Source organism: Boleophthalmus pectinirostris, unplaced genomic scaffold, assembly GCF_026225935.1.
Source record: "Boleophthalmus pectinirostris isolate CB_2022bp ecotype Guang Dong unplaced genomic scaffold, ASM2622593v1 HiC_scaffold_15, whole genome shotgun sequence".
In the NCBI taxonomy this organism is placed as follows: Eukaryota; Metazoa; Chordata; class Actinopteri; order Gobiiformes; family Gobiidae; genus Boleophthalmus; species Boleophthalmus pectinirostris.
This window is the reverse complement of record NW_026571070.1, coordinates 16,089,443-16,113,099: the sequence shown is the minus strand read 5'-3', so window position 1 is coordinate 16,113,099 and position 23,657 is coordinate 16,089,443. Positions and strand designations below refer to the sequence as shown.

Here is a 23,657-nt window from a genome sequence, read left to right as displayed (position 1 = left end):
ATGTAGGCTAAGTTCTTCTCTCAAACTGAAAACACTCTGGTCCACATCACAAGGTGGAGCAGAGCGTTTTGAACTTTGGAGATGTAGACAGACTAATGCTGGATTCCTCAAACATGTGAAAACAAAGCTCAAATAATCAGTGTTGTGCAATATAGAAACTTTAAGATTACATAAGCTTTAGTAAATTTGTTTTGTTCCATTATATTAATAACAAATGGTTTGAGTTCAAGACAATGCACCATTCATTTATGAGATTTTTTGTTTTGTTTTGGTTTTTTTTTTCCATTCCATTTACAGTTTTTGTAGATTGAGCTTGTCAGATAGTTTTTGGTTAATTTACTCTTTTGGAATCACAAGAGTATTAGGCAAAAACTTTTGAGAAGTCAATATAACAAAGGATTTATTGTATTTGCTTGCTTAGCTGACTGTAATGCTGAAAAGTAACATTTTCCATTCACTACAGTGCCTTATGATCACTTGGTTGACTGAGATTAGTAGTAATTATTTCTATTACAGTGGATTACCTTTGCAATGACGTTTTCTTGATTTCCTTCTAATAAAATGTGTTTATTGTAGTTGATGAGCCTGGTATCTCACCCCAGTCTTGTGTTTTCAGGACCACTGGTTTTGGCGTGTGAGGGACAAGATGGTGATGCCCGGGTACCCCATGCTCATCAGTGTGTTCTGGAGAGGCCTGCCTCCAAAGATCGATGCTGTGTACGAGAACAGCGACGGGAAGTTTGTCTTTTTTAAAGGTGAGAAATACAATACTGACAACATACTCTCTATTACATAGTGAAGGCTTCTAAATATGACTGAGGAGGATTTCTTCATTGGAACATCAGTGTTGGCATTTTATTGAACACAGCAGCAACGACACACAGCAGCAACACAGTTTCTATTAGTTTGGTGGTAAGAAGGTGGTTAAAATACACCGTGCATCCTGTCCAGTTCACAATAAAACACATCCTGGTTACCAAATTAATACATTTCGGACACATTTATGGCACATCTAGTGTATCTTTTTTAGCTGCTTTCACTTCATATTAAAACCAAATGATAATCCACATTTTCAATAACAATAACAAAATAAAGTTACAACAACATAATGTATTAAAAACAATAAAGTTACAACAATATAACACATTAAAGACAATAAAGTTACAACACCCTGTTGGAAATATACTCTCCACAAGGGATGTAACAATATCCAAAGCTCTCAGTACGATATTTTCACAATATACATCTCATGGTACGGTATTTATTGCGATACAAAACTGTTAATATCTGACTTTTTCCTCTTAAAATGCCTTGACAAGACTTAATCCAAAGAACTAAGACTTAAAAGTGCTTAGAACTGTTATTTCTTCATGTAGTCTACACTGAAATGGAGCAAAGGATCATGGTCTATGTAGTTCCCGCTGTCTTTTTTTTTAGCTATTGCTGCACAATAACTTTTAATTTAAACAAAGAGACTTGTAATTCGATATTCTGATATTATTGTGAGAACTTGACGATACTATATCACAATATTTTGATTATTGTTACATCCCTACTCTCCACCCTTGTTGAAGTCACATACCATAATTTCACTTCGTTGTGGCTTCTGTTTTATTTTTCTTTTATTTTTTATTTTTTTGTTTTGCACGGTAAGCTTAACTTTTTTTTCAAGATTAATAACTCATAGGCTGGTTGTTCAGTCTCTGCTAAAACCAAGGTTATGGAGTCAGTATAATAGATAATATAATCTTATTTTATTTTTCCTCTAAAGGAAGTACTTTTTCTTCAGTTAGTAAGACGTTTATGACAGATGCCCATATATATTTATCAAGGCTTGGGACCCTTAGCTGCTTTGTTATTAAATGAAAGCTTAAATAAACTTTTCATTTTTAAAGCAGAAGTTGTTTAGTGGTAGAGGGTTTGTCTAATAACCCAAAGGTTGTTGACTCCCTGTCCATTCACTCACCTTTCCTGTGAATGACTGCCCCTTGTGGGTTTAAACTAGTGATTGTTAAAGGCCAGTGCCACTAATAATGCTAATTTAAAACCCTTTGGTGGATCTTGAAACGCTCTATGTTGGTATTTTATTATTAGTGTTTGACCAATTTGTAATGGCTATTTATTGGGTCAGGGTACAGTATCTCCAAAGCTACAGCTCTCTTAGTGTGTTCCCAGTCGATTGTGGTCACTATCTATCAAAAGTCGTCCAATGAAGAAACAGTAGAAGAAGAAACAGTCATAGATGTTGCTACTCATCCACAGACATGTCCTTGTAAACTAGCATCATGTGTTGTTTCGTACACTCTGACAGCTCTTTAGTATTCAGGGTGCGTTTTGTATGTGGCTGTTCCCAGAAAACAAACAGAGGATTTTATCTTTAATATCTGTTTCATGTTATCTTCCCCGCTCACAGAACTGCCTTGATCGTATCTGAGAGAGGGTGCATTTCTCTGTGTAAATCAGGACAAGATTAAAGTAATGTTTTGCCCACTTGGCTGGAAAATCTGCCTTAATCCACTGTCTTTTTTGAATCGTAATAAGTGGTGCTATATATTTGAATGCACTGGAAGCGATAAGTTGTTTTCCTTATTGTAAATAGAGCCCCGAAACCATAAATACATCATAAATCATTGAAAACTTGGAAGTAGATCAAAAGTAGCCGTTCAGTTTCTGTTAATGATGTAATGTGGTCCGTAGTGTTGCCGTATTTTTAACTGTGGCAGGAATTTGTAATGCATTTAAATTATTAAACCGTAACAGTGATTCATGCAATGTGATGTGCAAAATTTTTCATTGGTTTTCAAACTGTGTTCACATACCAGTCTAGTCTTGGCTTAAAGGTCCTTTATTACATAAAATGGAAGCTTTAAGGCAAGTTATAATGCTCTTACCTCCTCAAAAACAGACCTGGAGTTCACACATTCACACAACTCCAAAGCTCAAAATGAAGTGAAGTTTTGTGGAGTTTAAAAACGCAGTGGAACACTTCCTGTATTACCACATGACATCACAAAGTGGAACAGAATATAGACCAGGGTGTCAAACTCAAATTCACAGAGAACCAAAATTAAAAACTGGGACTAAGTCGTGGGCCAAAGTAAATATTTATTTAAAAATCTGCATGTTTTCTCTTCTTTCGAGATATGTAATGTTAAACCTTTTCTTATTAAAATAAATGTTTAATAATAGTTTTGCTTAAACATTGAATCCAGAACAAGTATAATACAAAATAATAACAAAGCTTTAAATAAATAATGTCTCTATAGTCTATCTGTAGCCTGCGGGCAGCTCTAATACATATTTGATATGATCTCGCGGGCCAAATATAATTATATCACGGGCCAAATATAGCCCCCAGGCCTGAGTCTGACATGTCTGGTGTAGAGAGAGCTCAGCCTTAACATGCAGGGTTTATCTGTAAAACATGTGTAAATGAAACAAAACACAACTCCATGTGTGTTTTTGAGGAGTAAACAACATTATAACATAGATCAGAAAATAATGTAATATCTATATTGCATTTATTTAATTAGTGGCGTCTTTGTCGTTGTTGTTGAAAAAACTGCTACTCTGAACAGGCTCATGTCTCCACTGATCTGAGCGGTAACCCAGCCTGCTCTTATTTCCCGCTTGTCTCCATGGATATAGATAAGGTTAATTGATCACTGTGGAACATTTGAGGCAAAGCAATTTTATCTCAATAGTGGACCCAACACTAGAAAAGTTACTTTTTAGACTTGGTTTACCTGATTTTTGGCTTCTTGACCCACAAGGGAAATTACACTGTTGTGAGTGTTGTAAAAATCCATTCTAAGGTGGTACTTAGTGTGAAAAAGTTTGAGAACTATTGACTTATTATTTAGTCAAATTCTGTGCAGACCAATTTGGAGAAAAATGCTCATTTCTTATCTCAGCCCATTGACAAGATGCACTTTTAAACAGAGACAGAGTCCGCCACTAAAACACAGTCATTTACCGCTAATTATGTCTGAAACTGAAAAGAGAACTTAAAAGGCTCAGAACAAACAGACCCAGCTCGTGAAAACTCCCATCATGCACTGCAGAGAGAGGGGGAGCAGACAGACCACTACAGATGTGGGGCTGATGAAAGCACATCACAACATAACACTAGTCTTCACTCATTTTTATTTTCACAATAAACAAAAGGTTATGTTCACGTGGCACTTTTTAAACAGTTATATAGTCTGCAGGTCTGAATTCTTGGTGGTTTAACTGTCAGAATGCAGATTTGTTGATGTGGTTTGTGGTTAATGTCTCTGTAATTGCTGCAGAATTGACTCTTGTGAGCTTTAGGCCATGTTAGAATGTTGTTACCTCCTCAGAAACATACCTGGAGTTATGTTTTGTTTTATTCACACATGTTGTTGAATAATTTGTTTTTCTTCATCTCCAAAGCTCAAAGTGCTCCATTCCAGCTTGTGATGTCATTGTCTCGTAGAAACAGAGGGAGGACTGCAAATCTTTAATAACAAACAAAAAACAAAAAAAAAATCCATAAATCCAAAAATCCAAAGATCGAAACTAAACTGCCATGACAAGACAAGACACTGACACTGACAATGACAATGGACCAACAAAGGGCAGAGCAAAACACAGGGTATATATGCACACGGACACAGGTATATGTCAAAATAAAACACCAAGGGCACACAAAATTAAAAGAATATGATAAACCAAAATAAGCAAAAACAATGACTACAAAACATGAACCATGACAATCATTTAGTGGTAGTTTTCAACTTAACAATTACATTTTACCTTTAGTTCTGTAGAGATGGGCAATTCCAGGTCTGAAATCATCCAAATGATTCTAGTGAGGATGTATGGAGCTGAAAACACAGTGGAGCACTTCCTGCGTGCCACATGACATCACAAGGTGGAACAGAGTGATTTCTGTTTGAGAAAAGAATTAAATATGCAGGATTTGGGTGTTAAACATGTGTGATTGAAACAAAACACAACTCCAGGCATGTTTGTGATGAGAAAACAACATGATAACAGATCAGAAAGTAGCATAATATGAGCCCTTTAATATAGCAAGTATGTGGAGCCAATCCCTAACAATAATTATAGGGTTAAACATTTATGAATCATAAGTTCAAAAACAGTGCGTGTCCCATAGAGTTATACATCCCCCTGCCCTTTATCTGATATTACGATCCAATTATTCAGTTCTGGGAGGCGAAGCAACCTATTCCTCGAAATATTAGACTGTGATCCAGCTGCTGACGTATGATTTTCGGAGCTCTTCTTTTCATTCGGGCCAAAGGGACTGCCCACAGACTCTGAGTATTTGTACTATCTGAATACACACACAGCTGATTTCCCAAGAGGCCCTGCTCTGCTGTTCTGTCTGCCCCAATTTGGAGTGAAATATTTGAGTGGAAGTCGGTCAGGGAATAACACATCCTAGATTTAGCCACATCAAGCAATTTCAGTCACTTCTAGTAGATCGGAATCTTGGATATTCTCTATAGGGCAGTTTTTAAAGGGCCCATATTATGTTATTTCATTTTCAGATTACATCACAACATTTTATAGGCCAAAGATATTTAATACAGATGAGGGGACTGCTAAAATAAATACTGTCAAAATGCTGATTATTATTGAAATAAAGTGAATTCTTGGGTTGAGTGATGGAAATGATCAGGTTCAGTATTTGTGGATTTATTGTTTTGATATTTCATCACAAAGTACGGTGTAATCAATCGAAGGAATTGACTCTAGCTAGCCAGGCTGGCACCACCTAGTGCCTCTGCTCAATTTCATTTCTCTCCAGCGACTAGGTCAAGAATCGGAATACACTAGCCGGAAGTGCGTGTCCGGGCACCAGCCAATCAGCTAAGAGCCATATGTTCTGTGTTGGCAACAATTCCCAAGATTGAGGATTAAAAGCCAGAAAAAAAATAATGTTTGGTGAATTTTATCAAGGGGAAAGATGTTATTGTCCTTCTTCCTATGGGATTTGGGAAAAGCTTAATATACCAGTTGGCCCCGTTAGCAGCACATTACATACATCACAGCCAAATAGAAGCAATTGGTTAAATTTGAAAAAAAGTACCCGCCCACTGTTGAGGGAACGAACCTGACGCTGCAAGGTCAGACAGTTTCCACGAATTGAAACCGGCTGATGAATTAGGCCAGGCTCTAGCCCCCCATCCTCATTAAAACATACCCGGAGTTGTGTTTTCTTTCATTCACACATGCTGTAACACACAAACGCTGTACATTTAGGCTTTGAGAGAAGAACTCAAAACAGAAAACACTCCTTGTGATGTCCTGGCAATACTCCACTGTGTTTTTAAAATTCATACAGCTTCACTACAATCATTTGGATGATCTCAGCCCTGGGATTTTCAGTCTTTACTGAACAAAAGCTAAAAAGTAGCTGCTAACTTGAAAACTACCACTTCATGACATCAGAAGTTGGAACAGAGCATCTTGAGCTTTGGAGATGTAGACAGATGAATGATAAAGAGTTACTCAAACATGTGTGAATGAAGCAAAATGCAACTCCATGTATGTTTTTGAGGAGGTAACAACATTCCAACATGAAAAACTAGCATATTCCGATGACACTTTTTTACTGACACTGATTGTAGCTATGTAGTGGCTGTAGAATCGAATACTTGAATACAATGTGGTTTTTACTATCAGAATATAGTGCAAAATCACTGTAAATGTTTTTCCAGTAAGCAAAAAAGCAGATCAGTTAGCATGAAGCTGGCCAGATGTAGTTGAACTGTCTGTACTCGTATAATAAACCAGACTGCAAAACTTTGAAGGTAATTTAGATGTGATTAAGATTAATGACCTACACATTTGGCCTATGATTTATGGTGTGAAGAAACGACCCTGAGACAACTATAAAACCATCAGATACAACGCACACATGTTTTCTATTTGGCTGTACACTGCCTCTGTGTGGCCCGTATAAACTCCTCACAAGTGTATATTTCAAATCTTGATCCTATGTTACAGTCTGAAGAAGCGGTCGTGACTTCAAAGAGGGCCAGGGCTCTGAAGATGAACGAAGCTTTCATGTGGAGGGCTAGAGGAGGAGGCTGCAATGGAAGAAATGAATTAAAAAGGGAATTTATTTTTTAATGTGGAAAGGAAACTAGGAAATGAACTCAAAGTTGTCTTGAATGGCGGGCGTGGCCGGGGTCAGGAGGTCATCATGAGAGAGAGAGAGGGGCAGTGATATGGATTTCCGTTCTCAAAGTTTAGACCAGTACAGGTCATTGGTTCTGCTAAGATTTGCACACACCCAGCTCTACGTTTTTGTGTTTTTTTTCTTTTTTTTTTTTTTTTACATATATAAGGATAAGACCCCTCCCTCCCTTCACTTCCCAAACCTGCTCAGTGCCAGGATTTTTAAGGAAATCACATGAATGACCTTTGTAGAGATTGGCTCTGAATCAAAATACACTAGACTGCACTAGACTGTATTTTTATGGTGTAGAAATACTGCAGTTACCATGGTGACACAATGCATATTAGCAAACACAGCCAAAAAGTTGTAAGATAGTCTGTAAACTCAAGAAAAAATACAAAATGGGTTTAAATGGGAGCCTATATTGATCAGAGGAGGAGCCTGTGATCAATATACCAACATTCACGGTCCTGTTTAGGAGTTTGATTTTCAACAAAAAGGAGGGAGTGACTGACTGCAAAACTGTTGGCCAAATCTAACTTGTTTGTGAGTGTAATTTTATGTGAGAGGGACTTGTTTAACAGCACAAATCAGCTCTCTTGTTGTGGTTCCAACTAAACCAGCACTTTCTAGTCAGATTGTGTTAAAATAAAGCTCAGATTAAAGTCTAACAAGCCTCAGTTAGAGCAGTGCTGTGTGTAGAAACCCTCAGTCGTCCAGGTAGAATAATCCGTGTATCATTCTTTCATTCGTTTTTCAAAGTAAAACAACTATTTTCTTCATTATTTGTCTCCAAAACCAAAATGGAAAAAAGAGATAAAGATTTGTTTTTGTTTTGTTTTTTAAGTTTTTGATTTGGTGTTTAAATGAATAATGGAAAAAAACGGTTTCCTGTTTCATGACTTTAAATGCGATGGACTGAACCAGGACTAAACCGGTCTCAGTCCTGGTCTCAGTCCCGGTCTGGTCCCGGTCTCAGTTCTGATCACCTGACATTCTATGCGGGCACACCTCTGGGTCCATCCTGACACTCAGCCCTGGTTCAGTCTGGCATCGCACGTTAAGTCACGGAAACGAGTAAGTGTTATCCAGTTCTTTCATTATTCATTTAAACACAAAATTGAAAACTGAAATCATCATTTTATTTTTTTTTTTATTTTGGTTTTGGAGAAAAATAATGAAGAAAATAGTTGTTCAATAGTTCATTTTCTTCTTTTTGGTTTTATTTTGAAAAACAAATGAATGCATGATACACAGATTTAGAATCCATGGCAAAAGAGAAATTCTGTATGTTAACTGGACAAACGTTTATTTTGGTTGAAAACGTTCCGCACCTCATCCAAGCTTCTTCTTCAGTTCTGGTCAGAATGCTTAGTTTCAGAGTAGTTTCATTGTAGTTAGCGTATCAGCATTCTGATCAGAACTGAAGAAGTAATTTGGAGGAGCTGCGAAATGTTTACAACCAAAATAAACAGCTGTCCAGTTGACATATTGAATTTCTCCTTTGCCTTAGAGCAGTGCTTTCAGTTAGCATCACATCCTCAGGGAATGTTAATGGCGTCAGTTTTAAGTATCAATTGCAGTTTGAGTTGGCACAATTATCAAATCACAAAAACTGTAATTATTTATATAACAAAATCCAAACATTTTTGTAGAAACATCGTGTTCCTGTAGTTTAAACCTCTACAAATCTACAAACACCCAAATGTTCTGAAATTCAGGCGATGTCAGTTCCTATTTCAGCCGTCTCTGAAATGTTATTGCTCTTGACTTGTACAAAGTGTACCCTCAACTGAATCCTTCTTTTTAAACATATATTTCAAATCTAATCACAATCACAATACATCCTTTCAATCTCTGGTTGTTTGCTTATGCATAGAGTTTTTGCAATCCAGTAAAAGTTTTCAAAAAATATATATCTCTATATTTTTACTTTTATATCATGGTCATCCTATTACTGTCTTATATTAAAGGGCTCATAAGACTCTATTTTCTGATCCATGTCATAATGTTGTTTCTTCACAAACACACCTGGAGTTGTGTTTTGTTTCATTCACACATGTTTAACTCACTGACCCTGCATATCCAGTTTTTCTCTCTGTTCCACCTTGTGATGTCATCTAGTATTACAGGTGCTCCACTATGTTTTTAAACTCCCTACACCTTCACTAGAATCATTTAGATAATTTAACTGCTGGAAATGACCATATCTACTGAACAAAATGTTAAAGGTAGCCGCTTCATGACATCACAAGCTGTAACAAAGCATTGTGAGCTTTGGAGATGTAAAGAGACTAAAAATAAAGGATTTATTTTCATGTGAGCATGAAACAAAACACTACTCCATTCATGTTTTTGTGGATGTAACAGCAACCATGACTTGAAGCTCATACGTGTCAATTTTGCATAATGTATGATCTTTAAAAACCCGTTGGATTCAGATAGTGCTCCAGATGTAAAAAGGAAATCACGTTTTGAAAAATCCCACCCAAATCTAACCCCATTCTGATAAAATTGTGATGTTAGCAATATTGTCAAATCAACACAATGGAGAATAGTGATTTGTGTGTACCTCTGCACCATACATCCCCCCTCTCTCTCTCCCCCCTTCACTTCCTCTGGCCCCGTCCTCCTCCTCCTCCACCAGAGAGGGTAAGACCATTTCCTGGGGTCACGCCATGTCAAAACGTGCCAGTGTTTAAGTCTATTACCGCACAGGAAAAGGGAGTGAAGGCGTTTTAATGAGAAAAAGAAGTCACAGCTTTTAAACTTTGTAAAACGGTCATTGGCAAAAGCACTAAATGTATTCTTGTTTTGAGGTGTGAGTGGATCCCAGCGGCGTAGAAAGTTTTATAAAAAGGTTTCAGTGTTCACGTTGCCAATTTCTCCACGAGGGCCATTGCATTTTGGGTTTATCACCACTGTGCAGTCTCTGGTTCACCTTTACAAGACTCAAAAGATGCCTGAATAGCTCCAAGCACTGCAAGCACAAGGTGTCCCTGTATGACAAGTTTGAACTGATCAAAACAAGAACGAATTAAGTAAGAGGTGAAAAGGAGTACGCGAAAATGTATTACAAATTATGTCTGCACAATATTTGATAACTGTTTTAAAGGGTCCTTATTACGCTATTTTCTTATCTACTGCATGTTATAATGTTTCCTCATCCAAAACATATCCGCAGTTGTGTTTTTCATTTCATTCACACGTTTAACACACAAACGCTGCTTTTTTTAGGCTGAGTTCTTCTCTTAAACACTCTGTTCCAACTTGTGATGTCATGTGGTAATACAGGAAGTGCTCCACTGTGTTTTTAAACTCCATACACCTTCACTAGAATCATGTGCATAATTTCAGCCCTGGAATTGCCGATCTTTATTGAATAAAAGGTGAAAGATAGCCGTTAACTATGACATCACAATTGTAGTATTTTGATCTTTGGAAATGCAGACAGACTAATAATAAAGGATTATTCAAATGTGTGAATGAAACAAAACACAACTCCAGGTATGTTTTTGAGGAGGTAACAACATGACTAAAAGCTCTAATGAATCTATTTTGTAATATTGGACCTAAAAATAAAATGTATATATCCTAGTTTACTAACAAATAAGACATTCTTTACAAAGGATAAATTGAAAAAAATCACAACTACACAACAGATTTTTTACGTTCATGTATTTGACAAAATGTTCCCAGTTGAAAAGTAGCACATGTCTGTAAGCAGGTCATGGGTTGCTGTTTTGTGGTATTGCTGTAATGTTTTATTGTGTAGAAAATTGCAGTTACTTGTGCCTCTTGTCCTAATCTTTGCACTGATTTTGTGTGTGCAGGGAAGCAGTACTGGGTTTTCAAGGACACAGTGCTCCAGGCTGGGTACCCGAAGGACATTTCTCGTCTCTTCGGACATGGAATGCCCGCTCAGAGCATCGAGGCGGCCGTGTGGTGGGAGGACGTGGCCAAGACTTACTTCTTCAAAGGGGACAGGTCAGGACTTTGATTGGTTTAGATTGTACAAATAATACCACTATATATTTTGTAAGTTATTATTTTAGCAAATATAGATGCACTGAGTAAGTAAATGAAAGTACACCTGCTAATTAAAGTACACCAAATTAATATTCTGAGCCATTAAGGAAACAACATGGTTTGACATTAAAGGGGCACTGTGTAACTTTTCTGCTGCTGCCTGATTGACTCCACGGAGATGTAGATGCTTTGCCTGGCGTGTTCTTTAGTATGGCATTAAACATTATACTAACAAAAACATGCATTGTTGCTGTGAGCGGTGTTGCCTTTGCACAGAGCTGATTTGTAACTTAGTTCTGTTGGAGTCACCTGCCTGTCTCCACGGTGAATGCTTTGCTTAATTCAATACTGTGGAACATTCCAGACAAATCAAGATCTGTGTATAGACAAAACCTACAATAAACTATTTGACTTAGTAAACTATAAACAAACCATGTTTTAAAAGAAGTTAATTACAGCTGTATTTAATTAAAAGTAAATTCCACAACTATACGCTATAATATAAATGAACCTTATCTCAAATAGCTGAAATTGTTTCGTTTTACGTATAAACATTAAAAACCCATATTGAGAATCGCTGTCTGCGTCTGTAAATTGCGTACGGATACAGTCTGGTGAACTAAAGTGATCCTTCTGTGCCCACATAACCCTGTTGCCTGCCAACCAGCGTATCCTCATGAGCTATTGTTTATGCATTATCTATAGCAGCTCCGTTTGTTAGGTCTGATTTCCTCCTATAATGAATCCACTGGCGTTGAGCATATTTACAGTGTATAATCGCCGCATATACTCCAGGAAGCCATATTACAAACTGCCATCTGCTGCGGATTCAATCATCTCTCGTCAGCACCTGCTTTGTTTTTATTGTTTTCCAGTTGTTGATCATTTGTTTACATTTAGGTATTGGCGCTACAATGAAGAGATAAGTACCATGGACCCCGGGTATCCCAAATCCATATCGGTGTGGAGGGGCGTGCCAGACTCTCCACAGGGGGCATTCGTGGACAAAGCCAATGGTACGGTTTGTTCTGACTAAAGACTCTCTCTCCTCCGTAGCAACAGATGTGCAATGTTGTGCCAGGATACAGTGATATTAAAGTTATATTACAGTATTTTCTGATCTGTTATAATGTTACCTCCTTGCAAACATACTTTCAGTTGTGTTTTGTTTCATTCACACATGTTTAACGCACAGACCCGGGTTAGAGTTCTCTCAAAACACTCTGTTCTACCTTGTGAGGTCATGTTGTAGGGGTGTAACGATATCCAAGTCTCACAGTACAATACGATATTTTCACTATATACATCTCACGGCACCATATTTAATGTGATATTTTGTGGAGGCAACCAAAACTGAATATGTCACATTTTCCCCTTAAAATTCCTTGACAAGACTTAATCCTTAAAGGTGTTTAGAACTGTTATTATGTCTTATAGTCTACATTGAAATGGAGCAAAGGATCATGGTCTATGTAGTTCCCTTTGTCTTTTTTTTTTTATGCTGCACCATAACTCTTAATTTAAGCAAAGAGACTTGTAATTCGATATATTTTGATGGTCCACGATATTATTGTGAGAACTTTGGCAATACGATATCACAATATTTTGGTTATTGTTACAACCCTATCATGTTGTAATACAGGAAGTGCTCCACTGTGTTTTAAACTCCATACAACTTCACATGAATTATGTTGATAGCAAAAGGAGAAATTCAGTTTATCAACTGGAGAAAAGTTTATTTGGTCTAATACGTTTCTGAACAGCTGCAAAAACGTTTTCGACTAAATAAACTTTTGTCCAGTTGACAAACTGAATTTCTCCTTTTGTCATGGATTCTACCTGGACGGATTTTACACACAATCATGTTGATAATTTCAGACCTGGAATTGCCAATCTCTTCTGAACAAAAGGTAAAAGTTAGCACTTGAAAAGTACCTCTACATGACATCACAAGGTGGGCTTTGAAGATGTAGACTAATAATGCAGGATTACTCAAATGTGTGAATGAAACAAAACACAACTCCGGGTATGTTTTTGATGAGGTAACAACATTATTACATGGCTTAAAGCTCACAAGATGTAGTTTTGTGTAATATATGACCTTTAAGCCTGTACTGGTGTGGGGAGCATCAACTGGAATCTGCCCTATTTGTTTGAGCGCGTGGCAGCGGGTGGCACACTTCCACACGTGCAGTACCGGAGGAAACAGGGCAATGGGCGTTACCACGGTGAAATGTGAAAATAGGTCAGAATGTGTTTGATTGCAGTTGTTAAAGGTGCACTCTGCAGGTCTACAATACCAGATGATGACCACAGTATGACATTAAAAATATATATATGTCTTTCATTTATTCAATTACAGGTGTTTTTATTGCATAAAAAACACATTCAAATAGATTCTTACTGTGAGTGCAGTCGCAGCTCCACAGATCTTACCTGCAAAATGTCCTGCTGGCATCATCAGCTTGTTTCCATAGAGATAAATAAGAAGGAAGATACTGTCGAATATTTCTGACAAAGCAATAGCATCTCAACAGAGGCAAGTAGGTCAACAAGAGAAGTTACATAGGGCATAATGCAAACAACTGCAATACAAGTTATTTTATTCTACTGAGCATGCCAATGTTGAAGACAGTTTTAAGTGTATTGTGCAACTTTTCTGGTGGAGGGTTTGTCACCTACTTGGTTATTGTCTTACCTGGAATGTTCCAAGGTATGACATTAAACACATCTGTTTAGCATTTTGTTAATTAGTGGTGTTTCTATTGCTCAAAAATCAATAATTTTCTCTGTGAATAGAGTTGCACCTTCATAAATCTGACCTAAACCTGATACATAGGTTGAATCTCTACTGTGGAACATTCTAGACAAAGCAATAACATCTCCAGAAAAGTTGAGCAATGCACCTTTAATCTGGATTTAAATCAAACCGTGACCTTTTTTTATTATTAGCTCCGCTCGTGTTTTCCTGGTTAAAATATTTCACAATGAAAGAGCATATTGCTGCGCCTCACATTGAACCCAGTTGGAGCAGATAGTGGAAAGCAAAAAGGAACAAGACCACCACTGTGCGCTTATTCCGGTTTAAGCCAGACAGATCTCGCCAAATATTGAAAGAGGCGGGTCCAAATATGTCTCACAGAATCTCCTTCAGCCAATCGGGCAGCACACAGGGACCCAGAAGCGTTCCCATTGGGTGTCTATTGCCAGGTGGGAAAGTGACTTGGCAGGGTTCAGCTCGGGTTGAAAAAAGCTGTCCAGGTGGTACAGAACAGTGGTGCCATCTGCGCTGTGTCATGGTGCCAGGACCAGGGCAGGTGGAGCACACGCTAACCCAACCGTGAAGGGTGCACAGGCATCACAAGAGTGTCAGATACTCTTAATATTCACACAGAAAGATTGTGCAAGTTTTTTATTACATTACATTAAAGAACCCATATTACACTATTTTTTGATCAATGTTATAATGTTGTTTTCTCATGACAAACTGACCTGAAGTTGTGGTTTGTTAATTTGAAAACTACTGCTTCATGACATCACAAGATGGAACAGAGCGTTTTGAGCTTTGAAGATGTAGACATACTAATAATAAATGGTTTCTCAAACATGTGTAAATAATCCATGTATCATTCATGTATTCGTTTTTTCAAAATAAAACCAAAAATAAGAAAATGAAAAAAATGAAAAAAAAAACAACTATTTACTTCATTATTTGTCTCCAAAACCAAAATGAAAAAACAGATAACGATTTGTTTTTTCAGTTTTCGATTTTGTGTTTAAATGAATAATGGAAAAAATGGATAACAGCGTTTTCCCGTTTCCGACACTCCTGCTTCAATCCTGGTTTAGTCCTGGTTTAGTCCTGGTTTAGGACTGAGGCCGAGACCGGACCAGGATCGATACTGAGAACGGGACAGAGATCGGGACCAAATCAAGACCAGACCAGGACTGAGACCCAGACCAGACTGGGACTGAGACCAGGACTGCAACCGGTTTAGACCTGGTTTAGACCTGGTTCAGTCCTGGTTTAATCCATATACAGTGCAAAAGTCCGGCATCGTAGTTTAAGCCACGGAAACGGAAAACAGCTGTTATCCATTTTTTACATTATTCATTTAAACACAAAATCAAAAACTGAAAAAACAAATCGTTATCCGTTTTTTCCATTTTGGTTTTTGGAGACAAATAATGTTTTTTCATTTTCTTATTTTTGGTTTTATTTTGAAAAACTAATGAACGAATAATACACAAATTGTAAATGAAACAAAACACAACTCCACGTATGTTGTTATAAGGTAACAGGCAACATTATAATGTTAATGTAATATAGGATTTTACTGGGGAACATTTGAATCTAAAGATGGAGGACCAGAAAGTTATAGGGTGCAACTTTAACCCTGGAGATTTGTTCTAGTTCAAGGATAAATTCTCAATCCATCAAGCAAGACATATTCACCCAACGATTCCAGTAAAACAACTAATCATTTTATACCTGTTCAAACCTAACCGAGACCTAGCCAGTATTTCAGACCAAAATCTGGCCATACCTTTTATAAGTTTTCTATTTATTTGAGCAGAGTCTATTTATTTTCTAGTATAAGGACAGTTTCTAGTATAAGGACAGTTTGCCCATATAAGTAGGCATTATGTTGTGTGCTGCTCAGTAGATTGAAAAGGCCTTTGCCAATGTTTTTCTAGGTGAAGGGAAAATAATAAAAAATACATTATTATTTCAAATAGAGATAGACATGGAGTTCTTGGACTCTCTCTTGTAAATGTGCAGAACAAAAGTTGGATAACAAAATGTATGTAACGTAAAAGTGTCGTGGATGTGGTACAGTGACATTGACCCACATAAGCAGCTGTAATGGAGAACACTGCTGATGACACTACATTAGGCACAGACCCAGGGGCAGTGTTGACCGAGCAGTCACCCTCCAGGCCAAGTCTGCTCACAACTCCCTCTCTCTCTTTCCTTTCTCTCCCTCTCTTTCCTCTCTCTCTCTCTCTCTCTCTGTGTCTCTCTTTTTCTTCACCTTCTCTAACTATCCCTCTCTCTTGCTTTCTTTTTCTCTTCTGTCTCTCTCTTTCTATCTCACTCCTCTACTCTTCCACTCCTTTTCTCATCCAAGTCTCTGTCACTCTTCTTTCTCTCGCTCTCTTACTCTCTCTCTCTTCCTCTGTCATCCATCTCCTGTTTCTCTCTTTCCTCACTCTTCCTCTCTCTCTTTTTCTTCACCTTCTCTTACTATCCCTGCCTTTTGTCTCTTCTGTCTCTCTCTTTTTCTCTCACTCCTCTTCCTCTCTTCCTCCTCTACTCTTGTCTCTCTTCTTTCTCTCGCTCTATTGCTCTCTCTCTCGCCCTCTCTCTCTCACTTGCTTTCTTTGTGTCTTCTGTCTCTCTTTTTCTCTCTCACTCCTTTTCTCATCCTCTCTCTAAGTCTCTCTTCTTTCTCTCGCTCTTCTTTCTCTCTCTCTACCTCCTCTCTCTCTTGTACTCTGTCCTCGATCTCCTGTCTTCTTTCTCTCTCTTACTTCTCTCTCGCTCTCTTTCTCTAACTAGCCCCGTCTCTCTTACTTGCTCTGTCTCTTCTGTCTCTTTTTCTCTCTCACTCCTCTTCCTCTCTCACTCCTTTTCTCATATGTCTCTCTTCGATTGCTCTGTCTCTCTGCCTCCTCTCTCCTCTGTCCTCCATCTCCTTTCTCTCTTTCTCTCTCTCTCTCTCTGTTTCTCTCTTTCTCTGTGTCTCTCATTTTCTTCACTTTCTCTAACTATCCCTGTCTCTCTTGCTTACTTTCTCTGTCTCTTCTGCCTCTCTCTTCCTCTCTCACTCCTTTTCTCATCCAACTCTTTATGTCTCTCTTCTTTCTTTCACTCTATTTCTCTCTGTCTCTCCCTCTCTGTCCTTTCCTCCCTCCCTCCGTTACCGTGCACACTGTTTGGAAGTATAATAGTGCTTAATGAACCCATCCGTGTATCCAGTGCTTTTGGGATTTATCGGTTTTGAAAATGACTGTTGTGGCTCATTTGTGTTGTGAATGTTGAAATCTAAAACACAAACTGGTCTGATCAATGCGCTCAGATGAATGAGACCTTGGACTGGGTTACACACGGAGGTTGTTTACTTTACTTTACTTTTTTAAAGACATTATTCACTGTCAATCAGGTGTATTCACTTTGCCCATTAGATGAAGTGATGCAGTGTCTTTTCTTTTTTCTGTTAATACACAATATTTTGGGCAATTGAAAGTAGTGTTTCTTTTAAGTACAAGGACTCGAGTAAATTACCAAGTGAATCAGAACTAAGATTTAACTTAAGGTACATATTTTCAATGGCTACTTCAAAAACAACGACTATTACTACTTTTACGCAACTGCTTACTACTACTACTACTACTACTACTACTACTACTACTACTACTACTACTACTACTACTACTACTACTACTACTATTACTACTACTACTGGTGCTACTGTTACTGCTGCTGCTACTACTCTTACATAACTGCTTTTACTTTTTACTTTTACTACTGCTGCTGCTACTTCTACTAATACTAGAACAAGTCCTAAGTACTATTACTACTACTACTACTACTAATACTACTACAATTACATAACTGCTTTTTACTTTTTACTTTAACTACTGCTACTTCTACTAATACTAGAACAACTACTAAGTACTATTACTACTACTACTGTGCTACTACTATGACTACTACTACTGTCACGTAACTGCTTTTTACTTTACTTTTACTATTGCTGCTGCTACTTCTACTAATACTAGAACAAGTCCTAAGTACTATTACTACTACTACTACTACTACTACTACTACTACTACTGCTACTGCTGCTGCCACTGCTACTACCACCACTACTACTATGACTACGACTACTACTACTACATAACTGCTTTTTACTTTTACTACTGCCGCTGCTACTTCTACTAATATCAGAACAAGTCCTACTACTACTACTACTACTACTACTACTACTACTACTACTACTACTACTACTATTACTTAACTGCTTTTTACTTTTTACTTTTACTTCTGCTGCTGCTACTACGTAACAACTTCTAGTACAACTATACTAGAACTTACAGCAGTACTTCTAAGATGATATAAGATATGTGGTAATGATATAAGATGGTGTTAAATATATGGATTTTAATCAGGCTCTGAGCTCCACTTTGGCACAGACCTCACCATACTAAAAGCAATTATAAATCTCTGTATGACTTATTCACACTGGAGAGTAGAAAAGACTAATCCAAATAAATGAGCTCGGGGCCACTTTACCCTGCAGTACTGCCTTGACATATTAATCCTTATTCTTCTATGGGTCCCTCAGAAAGTCCTTCTTATTTTTGCAGTACTTTTATCTATAATATGAAGAAACCATTGTGTCCACTGTATCCACTCAGCTCCTCACTCCTCACTTGATATTCAGGGTATTTCCTCTCTCGTTTTCATGGCCAGAGAAGGCATGAATAATAAATAGTGCAAAACAAAGTGTGTAATAGGTCTGTAAGCCGTGTGCAGTTTACTCAGCACATTCAAAGTGCAGTACTGGTACCCGCTTTTAACATTTTAGGCTAATATTAGCAGCTTTCTGTGTCTCTTTAAGTGGCCTCTATAGGGATAGTAGCTCCCATAGTTCTCTAAAGGAGGTCACACTATTTGAGAGGCTGATTAACTGCATGTTACCTTGAGTCATGATGAAGCTACCTTTTTTCTTTAGTTCAGTAGAGATTGGCAATTCCAGGGCTGAAGTTATCTAAATGATTCTAGTGAAGGTGTAGAGAGTTTAAGAGCACAGTGGTGAATCCGTGTATCATTCGTTCATTCGTTTTTTCAAAATAAAACCAAAAATAAGAAAACAAAAAACAGCAATTTTTTTTTTTTTTTTTTTCCAGTTTCCAATTTTTGTGTTTAAATGAATAATGGAAAAAACAGATAATGGTCGTTTTCCGTTTCCGACACTCCTGTTTCAGTCCTGGTTTACTCCTGGGGCAGTCCTGGTTTAGTCCTGGTTTTTGAGACTGGGACCAGACCAGGACCAGGATTAGGACCAAACCAGGACTGAGACCGGGACCAGGCTCAGGACTGAAACCGGGACTAGACCAGGACAAGACCAGGACTGAGATCAGGACTGCAACCGGTTTAGACCTGGTTTAGACCTGGTTTAGTCCTGGTTCAGTCCTGGAAACGGGAAACAGACATTTTTTTTCCATTGTTAATTTAAACACAAAATCGAAAACTGAAATAACTAATCATTATCCTTTTTTTCCATTTTGGTTTTGGAGATTATAATGAAGGAAATAATATTTTTTTTGTTCTCTTATTTTTGGTTTTAATTTAAAAAAACCAATGAATGAATGAGTAATACACAGATTGTGGTCCACTACCTGGATTGAAATTATAAATTGGCACAGGGTGTTTTTGTGTGTTAAACATGTGTGTTAAACAAGAAACAAAACACAACTTCAAGTATATTTATGATGAGGAAACATTATAACATACATCAGAAAATAGCATATTATAGGACCTTTAAGTCTATCTGATGAGATTATAGCAGCTTGTATCTTTACTCTTGCGATTACCTGAAGACCACTGGCACACATAGGATTCAATAATTAACCCCGGTGAATAGTTAAATGTATCTTAAAGCAATAAAACCTCATGCTAAGTGGAGAAACAACAGTAATGGCTTGCAAACTGTTTTTGACCCACTTGACCCACTGCCTGCAACTGCAAGAACCAAAACAAACCCTCTCCAAGTAGAAAGCACGTAGCTACTGTATTTATACCACTGTAAAGAATGAGATGGTATTTTTCTGAAACTTGAAAAGGAAATTTTTTTATTTTTTTTGTTTTCACTCTAATTGGTATGGTACAGTGTTTTCACCTGTTTGTGAATGATTGGTCCCATTGTCTAGGCATATTCATCAGACAGAATTGTATAATGCAAACTATAGCAAACTATTCATATTTATGTAACAGAACTAAAAGTAAAGATTTTATTTTGAACTGATTTTCAAACAGTGATATATCCTCCTGGGACCCGAAGGAAAAAAGTGTATTGGAGTACATATTTTTTGTGATTTTCTATTTGGATTAGCCTTTTGTTAATTTTATTTTTATGTGTTTTATGGGAAATTACTAAAGTGGTATTAAATATCAACTACAATGTTTCTATATTCAGTTGTACCACAGAATTATTGTATTCTGTGTAGGGGTGTAACGATACCCAAGTCTCACGATACGATATCGTCACAGTATGAACCTCACGGTTTGTGGAGGTTAACAAAACTGTTAATATTCTTCTTTTTCCTCTTAAAATGCCTTGACAAGACAATCCAAAGAAATAAGGCTTAGAACTGTTATTTCTTCTTGTAGTCTGCACTGAAATGGAGCAAAGGATCATGGTCTATGTAGTTCCCTCTGTCTTTTTTTTTAGCTATTGCTGCACCATAACTCTTAATTTAAGCAAAGAGACTTGTAATTCGATATATTGTGATGGTCCACGCTATTATTGTGAGAACTTTGACGATACGATATCGCGATATTTCAATTATTGTTACATCCCTAATTCTGTGTATTCTTTTCCCCATTTTGTACTTACACTTTTTCTATTTTCTTTTGCAGGTTTCACATACTTCTACAAAGGCAAGGAGTATTGGAAATTCAACAACCATTTTCTCCGGGTTGAACCAGGATACCCCCGCTCCATCCTCAAAGACTTTATGGGCTGCGAACTGATGCCCATCGACCCCAACCGCCAACCCAACGATGACGGCAACTCGGATGTCATAATCGAACTGGAGAACGAAGCTAGCACGGTCAAGGCCATCGCTATCATCATCCCATGTGTCCTGGCGCTGTGTCTACTCGTCCTGGTTTATACTGTGGTCCACTTCAAACGCAAGGGCACGCCGAGACACATACTGTACTGCAAACGCTCCATGCAGGAGTGGGTCTGACCTGGGACAAAAAGGACAAATTGCGAAGGGGTAAAAAAGACAGCGCCACTCGGAGGACGGTGGTGTTTTCTACTCTTGAGACGAAAAGAGGAGGACTTGAAAATGGACGGTGCTGAAGTGACCGCGTGTCCTCTTTTTGTAGAATCGGGTGAGTTCAGGTTGACGGACTGCGCTGAATCCTGGCCTTTTGAACAACAGGGAAAGCGCTCGGAATATTTGCCTAAAAAGACCCCCGCAAAGAAAAACTAAGGGGGTCCGCATCACTTTGTAACTCGGAAACTTGACTTCCTACATCCCCTTCCTCATTATTTTTAATTATTTTAATATTTTGGTTTCATTTTACGCCCAACTTGCTCTTAATCAGATTTTCAGGGGGACACACACTCTTCCCATTATCTGCAATGGCATCACTCTATCAGGTCGTTGATTTAAAAAAACAAAACAAAAAAAAAACTATTTTGTATTTTACGGACCCCAATGTTTTTAATTTGACTTTTTTAAAATAAGGTCCTCATTGTCCCTTTAAAATAACTGAGGAAGAGGCCGAACAAACCAAAAAAAATCGACTTTCTCTCCAAAGAGGATCACATTTTTATGGTTTTAATCCTTATTTTATTGACATTAACTTTTTGTCCCTCCTCTGGATCCTTACAGTGATTAAGAGTCAGGGAGCTGTGACTGTTGTGGCAGTCTGTTGGTGATACAGGGGCCAAATTATTCTGCAATATTTTAACTCGCCTTAATTATGAATCATACGAGTTTGTGCTTGGTTTTGCCGTTTTTTGGTGTTGTTGTTATTTTTTATTTGTATACTTTTTTCTTTGTTTGTAAAAAGGAGCAACTGAGCTTCTTGTGATTTCTGGATTTACTACGTTACCCAGAATCCTCGGCACTGGCTTGCTGAGCTCCTCTGGGCCTTGAATATTACAGTAGGGTCAGCCTGTATTGAGAGTAATGTATCGTGAAGGAAAAGTCTTGGAGTAAAGCCACTATTTTTGTGTGTTAAGATATTTGTTTTTGTTAGTTAATTAATTTTTGGTTCATACATTCATACATTTCAACATTGCATCCCAAACGGTCAGCCTGTATGGTTTGGCATTCACAGATTAAATGAACAAACGCTATTGACTGCCTTGTTTGAGGGAGTTCACAGACGCCTACATTTCCCAGAATGCTTTGAGGACCTAGAACATGACACAACCAAGTCAAGATCAGTGCCTGTGTCAATGTGCATGCTCGCATCCACACTCCTCAAAATGTCTACTAAAAAGTCCTCTGAATAATACTAAATGCTGTTATTTTTGTACACTACCTGCAGCCCAATTACTTTAGTTATCCAAAGGTACCAGTAATTTTATAAGTGAAAATTTGCAAGTGGTACATGTGAAATGATTTGGTAAATGAAATAATTGGCCTTAAATGAGAATAATTTGCATACAGTGTTTTTGAATGTGTGTCTGTCATGATTGCATATTGTATTTTTATTTTATTATTTTATTTTAGTGTTTTCTGGTCAAAACAAATGGGACATCTCACAGCGACTGCTTTGTGTAAGACTATGGGACAAACATGTGCCCTAACAGAATGAATAAATTGATCCATATACAAATAAAACCAGCCTCAGACTCTTTATTATTGTGTGGAAATTTGAACATGGTTGAACTTTGCCTTGGTTACGATCGTATCCAGGAAGAAGAACTTGACCTTTGAGTATTTCTGAAATGTCAACTGTCGTCAATATTGACAAAACCACAGCAGTCGGTGGAGTGGACTTGGTCTAAAGGTGAGGAGTCATTGGCCTGTCTGGAAGCCCAGGCTTGACTCAATTAAAATCTGTATTTCAGGAAATGTTTGACCTAATGTAAACAGATTTTTTAGCTTTTATTTTTATTTTATGAATTAATAGCTTCATGCTATTAAAGGGACAGTCCTGAATTTTGGACATAGGGCCTCATTTTCTAGTGAGCCAGAGTGTTGGAGACGTGTGGAGACACTTTTTAAAATATTTCATCCAGTCCTTGTATTTGCAGAGGTCAATGGTGCTAGGCTAGTGCATGTCAATGGCCATAGTTAGTCTGCCACTGAAAACAGTCTTACCCACTCCACAAAACACCCAGACTGCCAGACTGTTGAAGTAACTGACTGTTTGAAATAAAACTAAACTTGCATCGCATGAATCGTCGCATGTTGAGGGACTATTTTCTCATATATCAGTCCGCCGCTGCCAAGCTTTCTATCAGGAAGTACAACTCACTGCTGCTGCTCAAACATAAATCCTTCAAACGCAAGGTTGTTTTTACTTCTCAAATTATTCTATCAGCACAGACATTTACATCGACAGTCTGGCATAATAATAGATTTGCCTTGGGTGTTTTGTGAAGTGGGTAAGACTGTTTTTAGTGGCAAGATAACTATGGCTATTGACATGCAATAGCCTAGCACCAGCGACCTCTGCAAATACAATGGA

The 23,657-nt window shown here is 37.7% G+C and overlaps 1 protein-coding gene across 1 annotated transcript in view; it reads left to right on the top strand.

The window, feature by feature from the left end:
• LOC110165362 (matrix metalloproteinase-16-like) overlaps positions 1-22,787 on the top strand; it is a 120,230-nt gene extending 97,443 nt beyond the window's left edge. Inside the window, exons 7-10 of the mRNA XM_020930542.2 lie at positions 617-755; positions 11,011-11,164; positions 12,107-12,222; positions 20,856-22,787. Coding sequence (XP_020786201.1) covers positions 617-755; positions 11,011-11,164; positions 12,107-12,222; positions 20,856-21,190 — 744 coding nt within the window. The 3' untranslated portion in view covers positions 21,191-22,787. The remainder of the gene's footprint in view (positions 1-616; positions 756-11,010; positions 11,165-12,106; positions 12,223-20,855) is intronic.
• Positions 22,788-23,657: the final 870 nt, after the last annotated feature.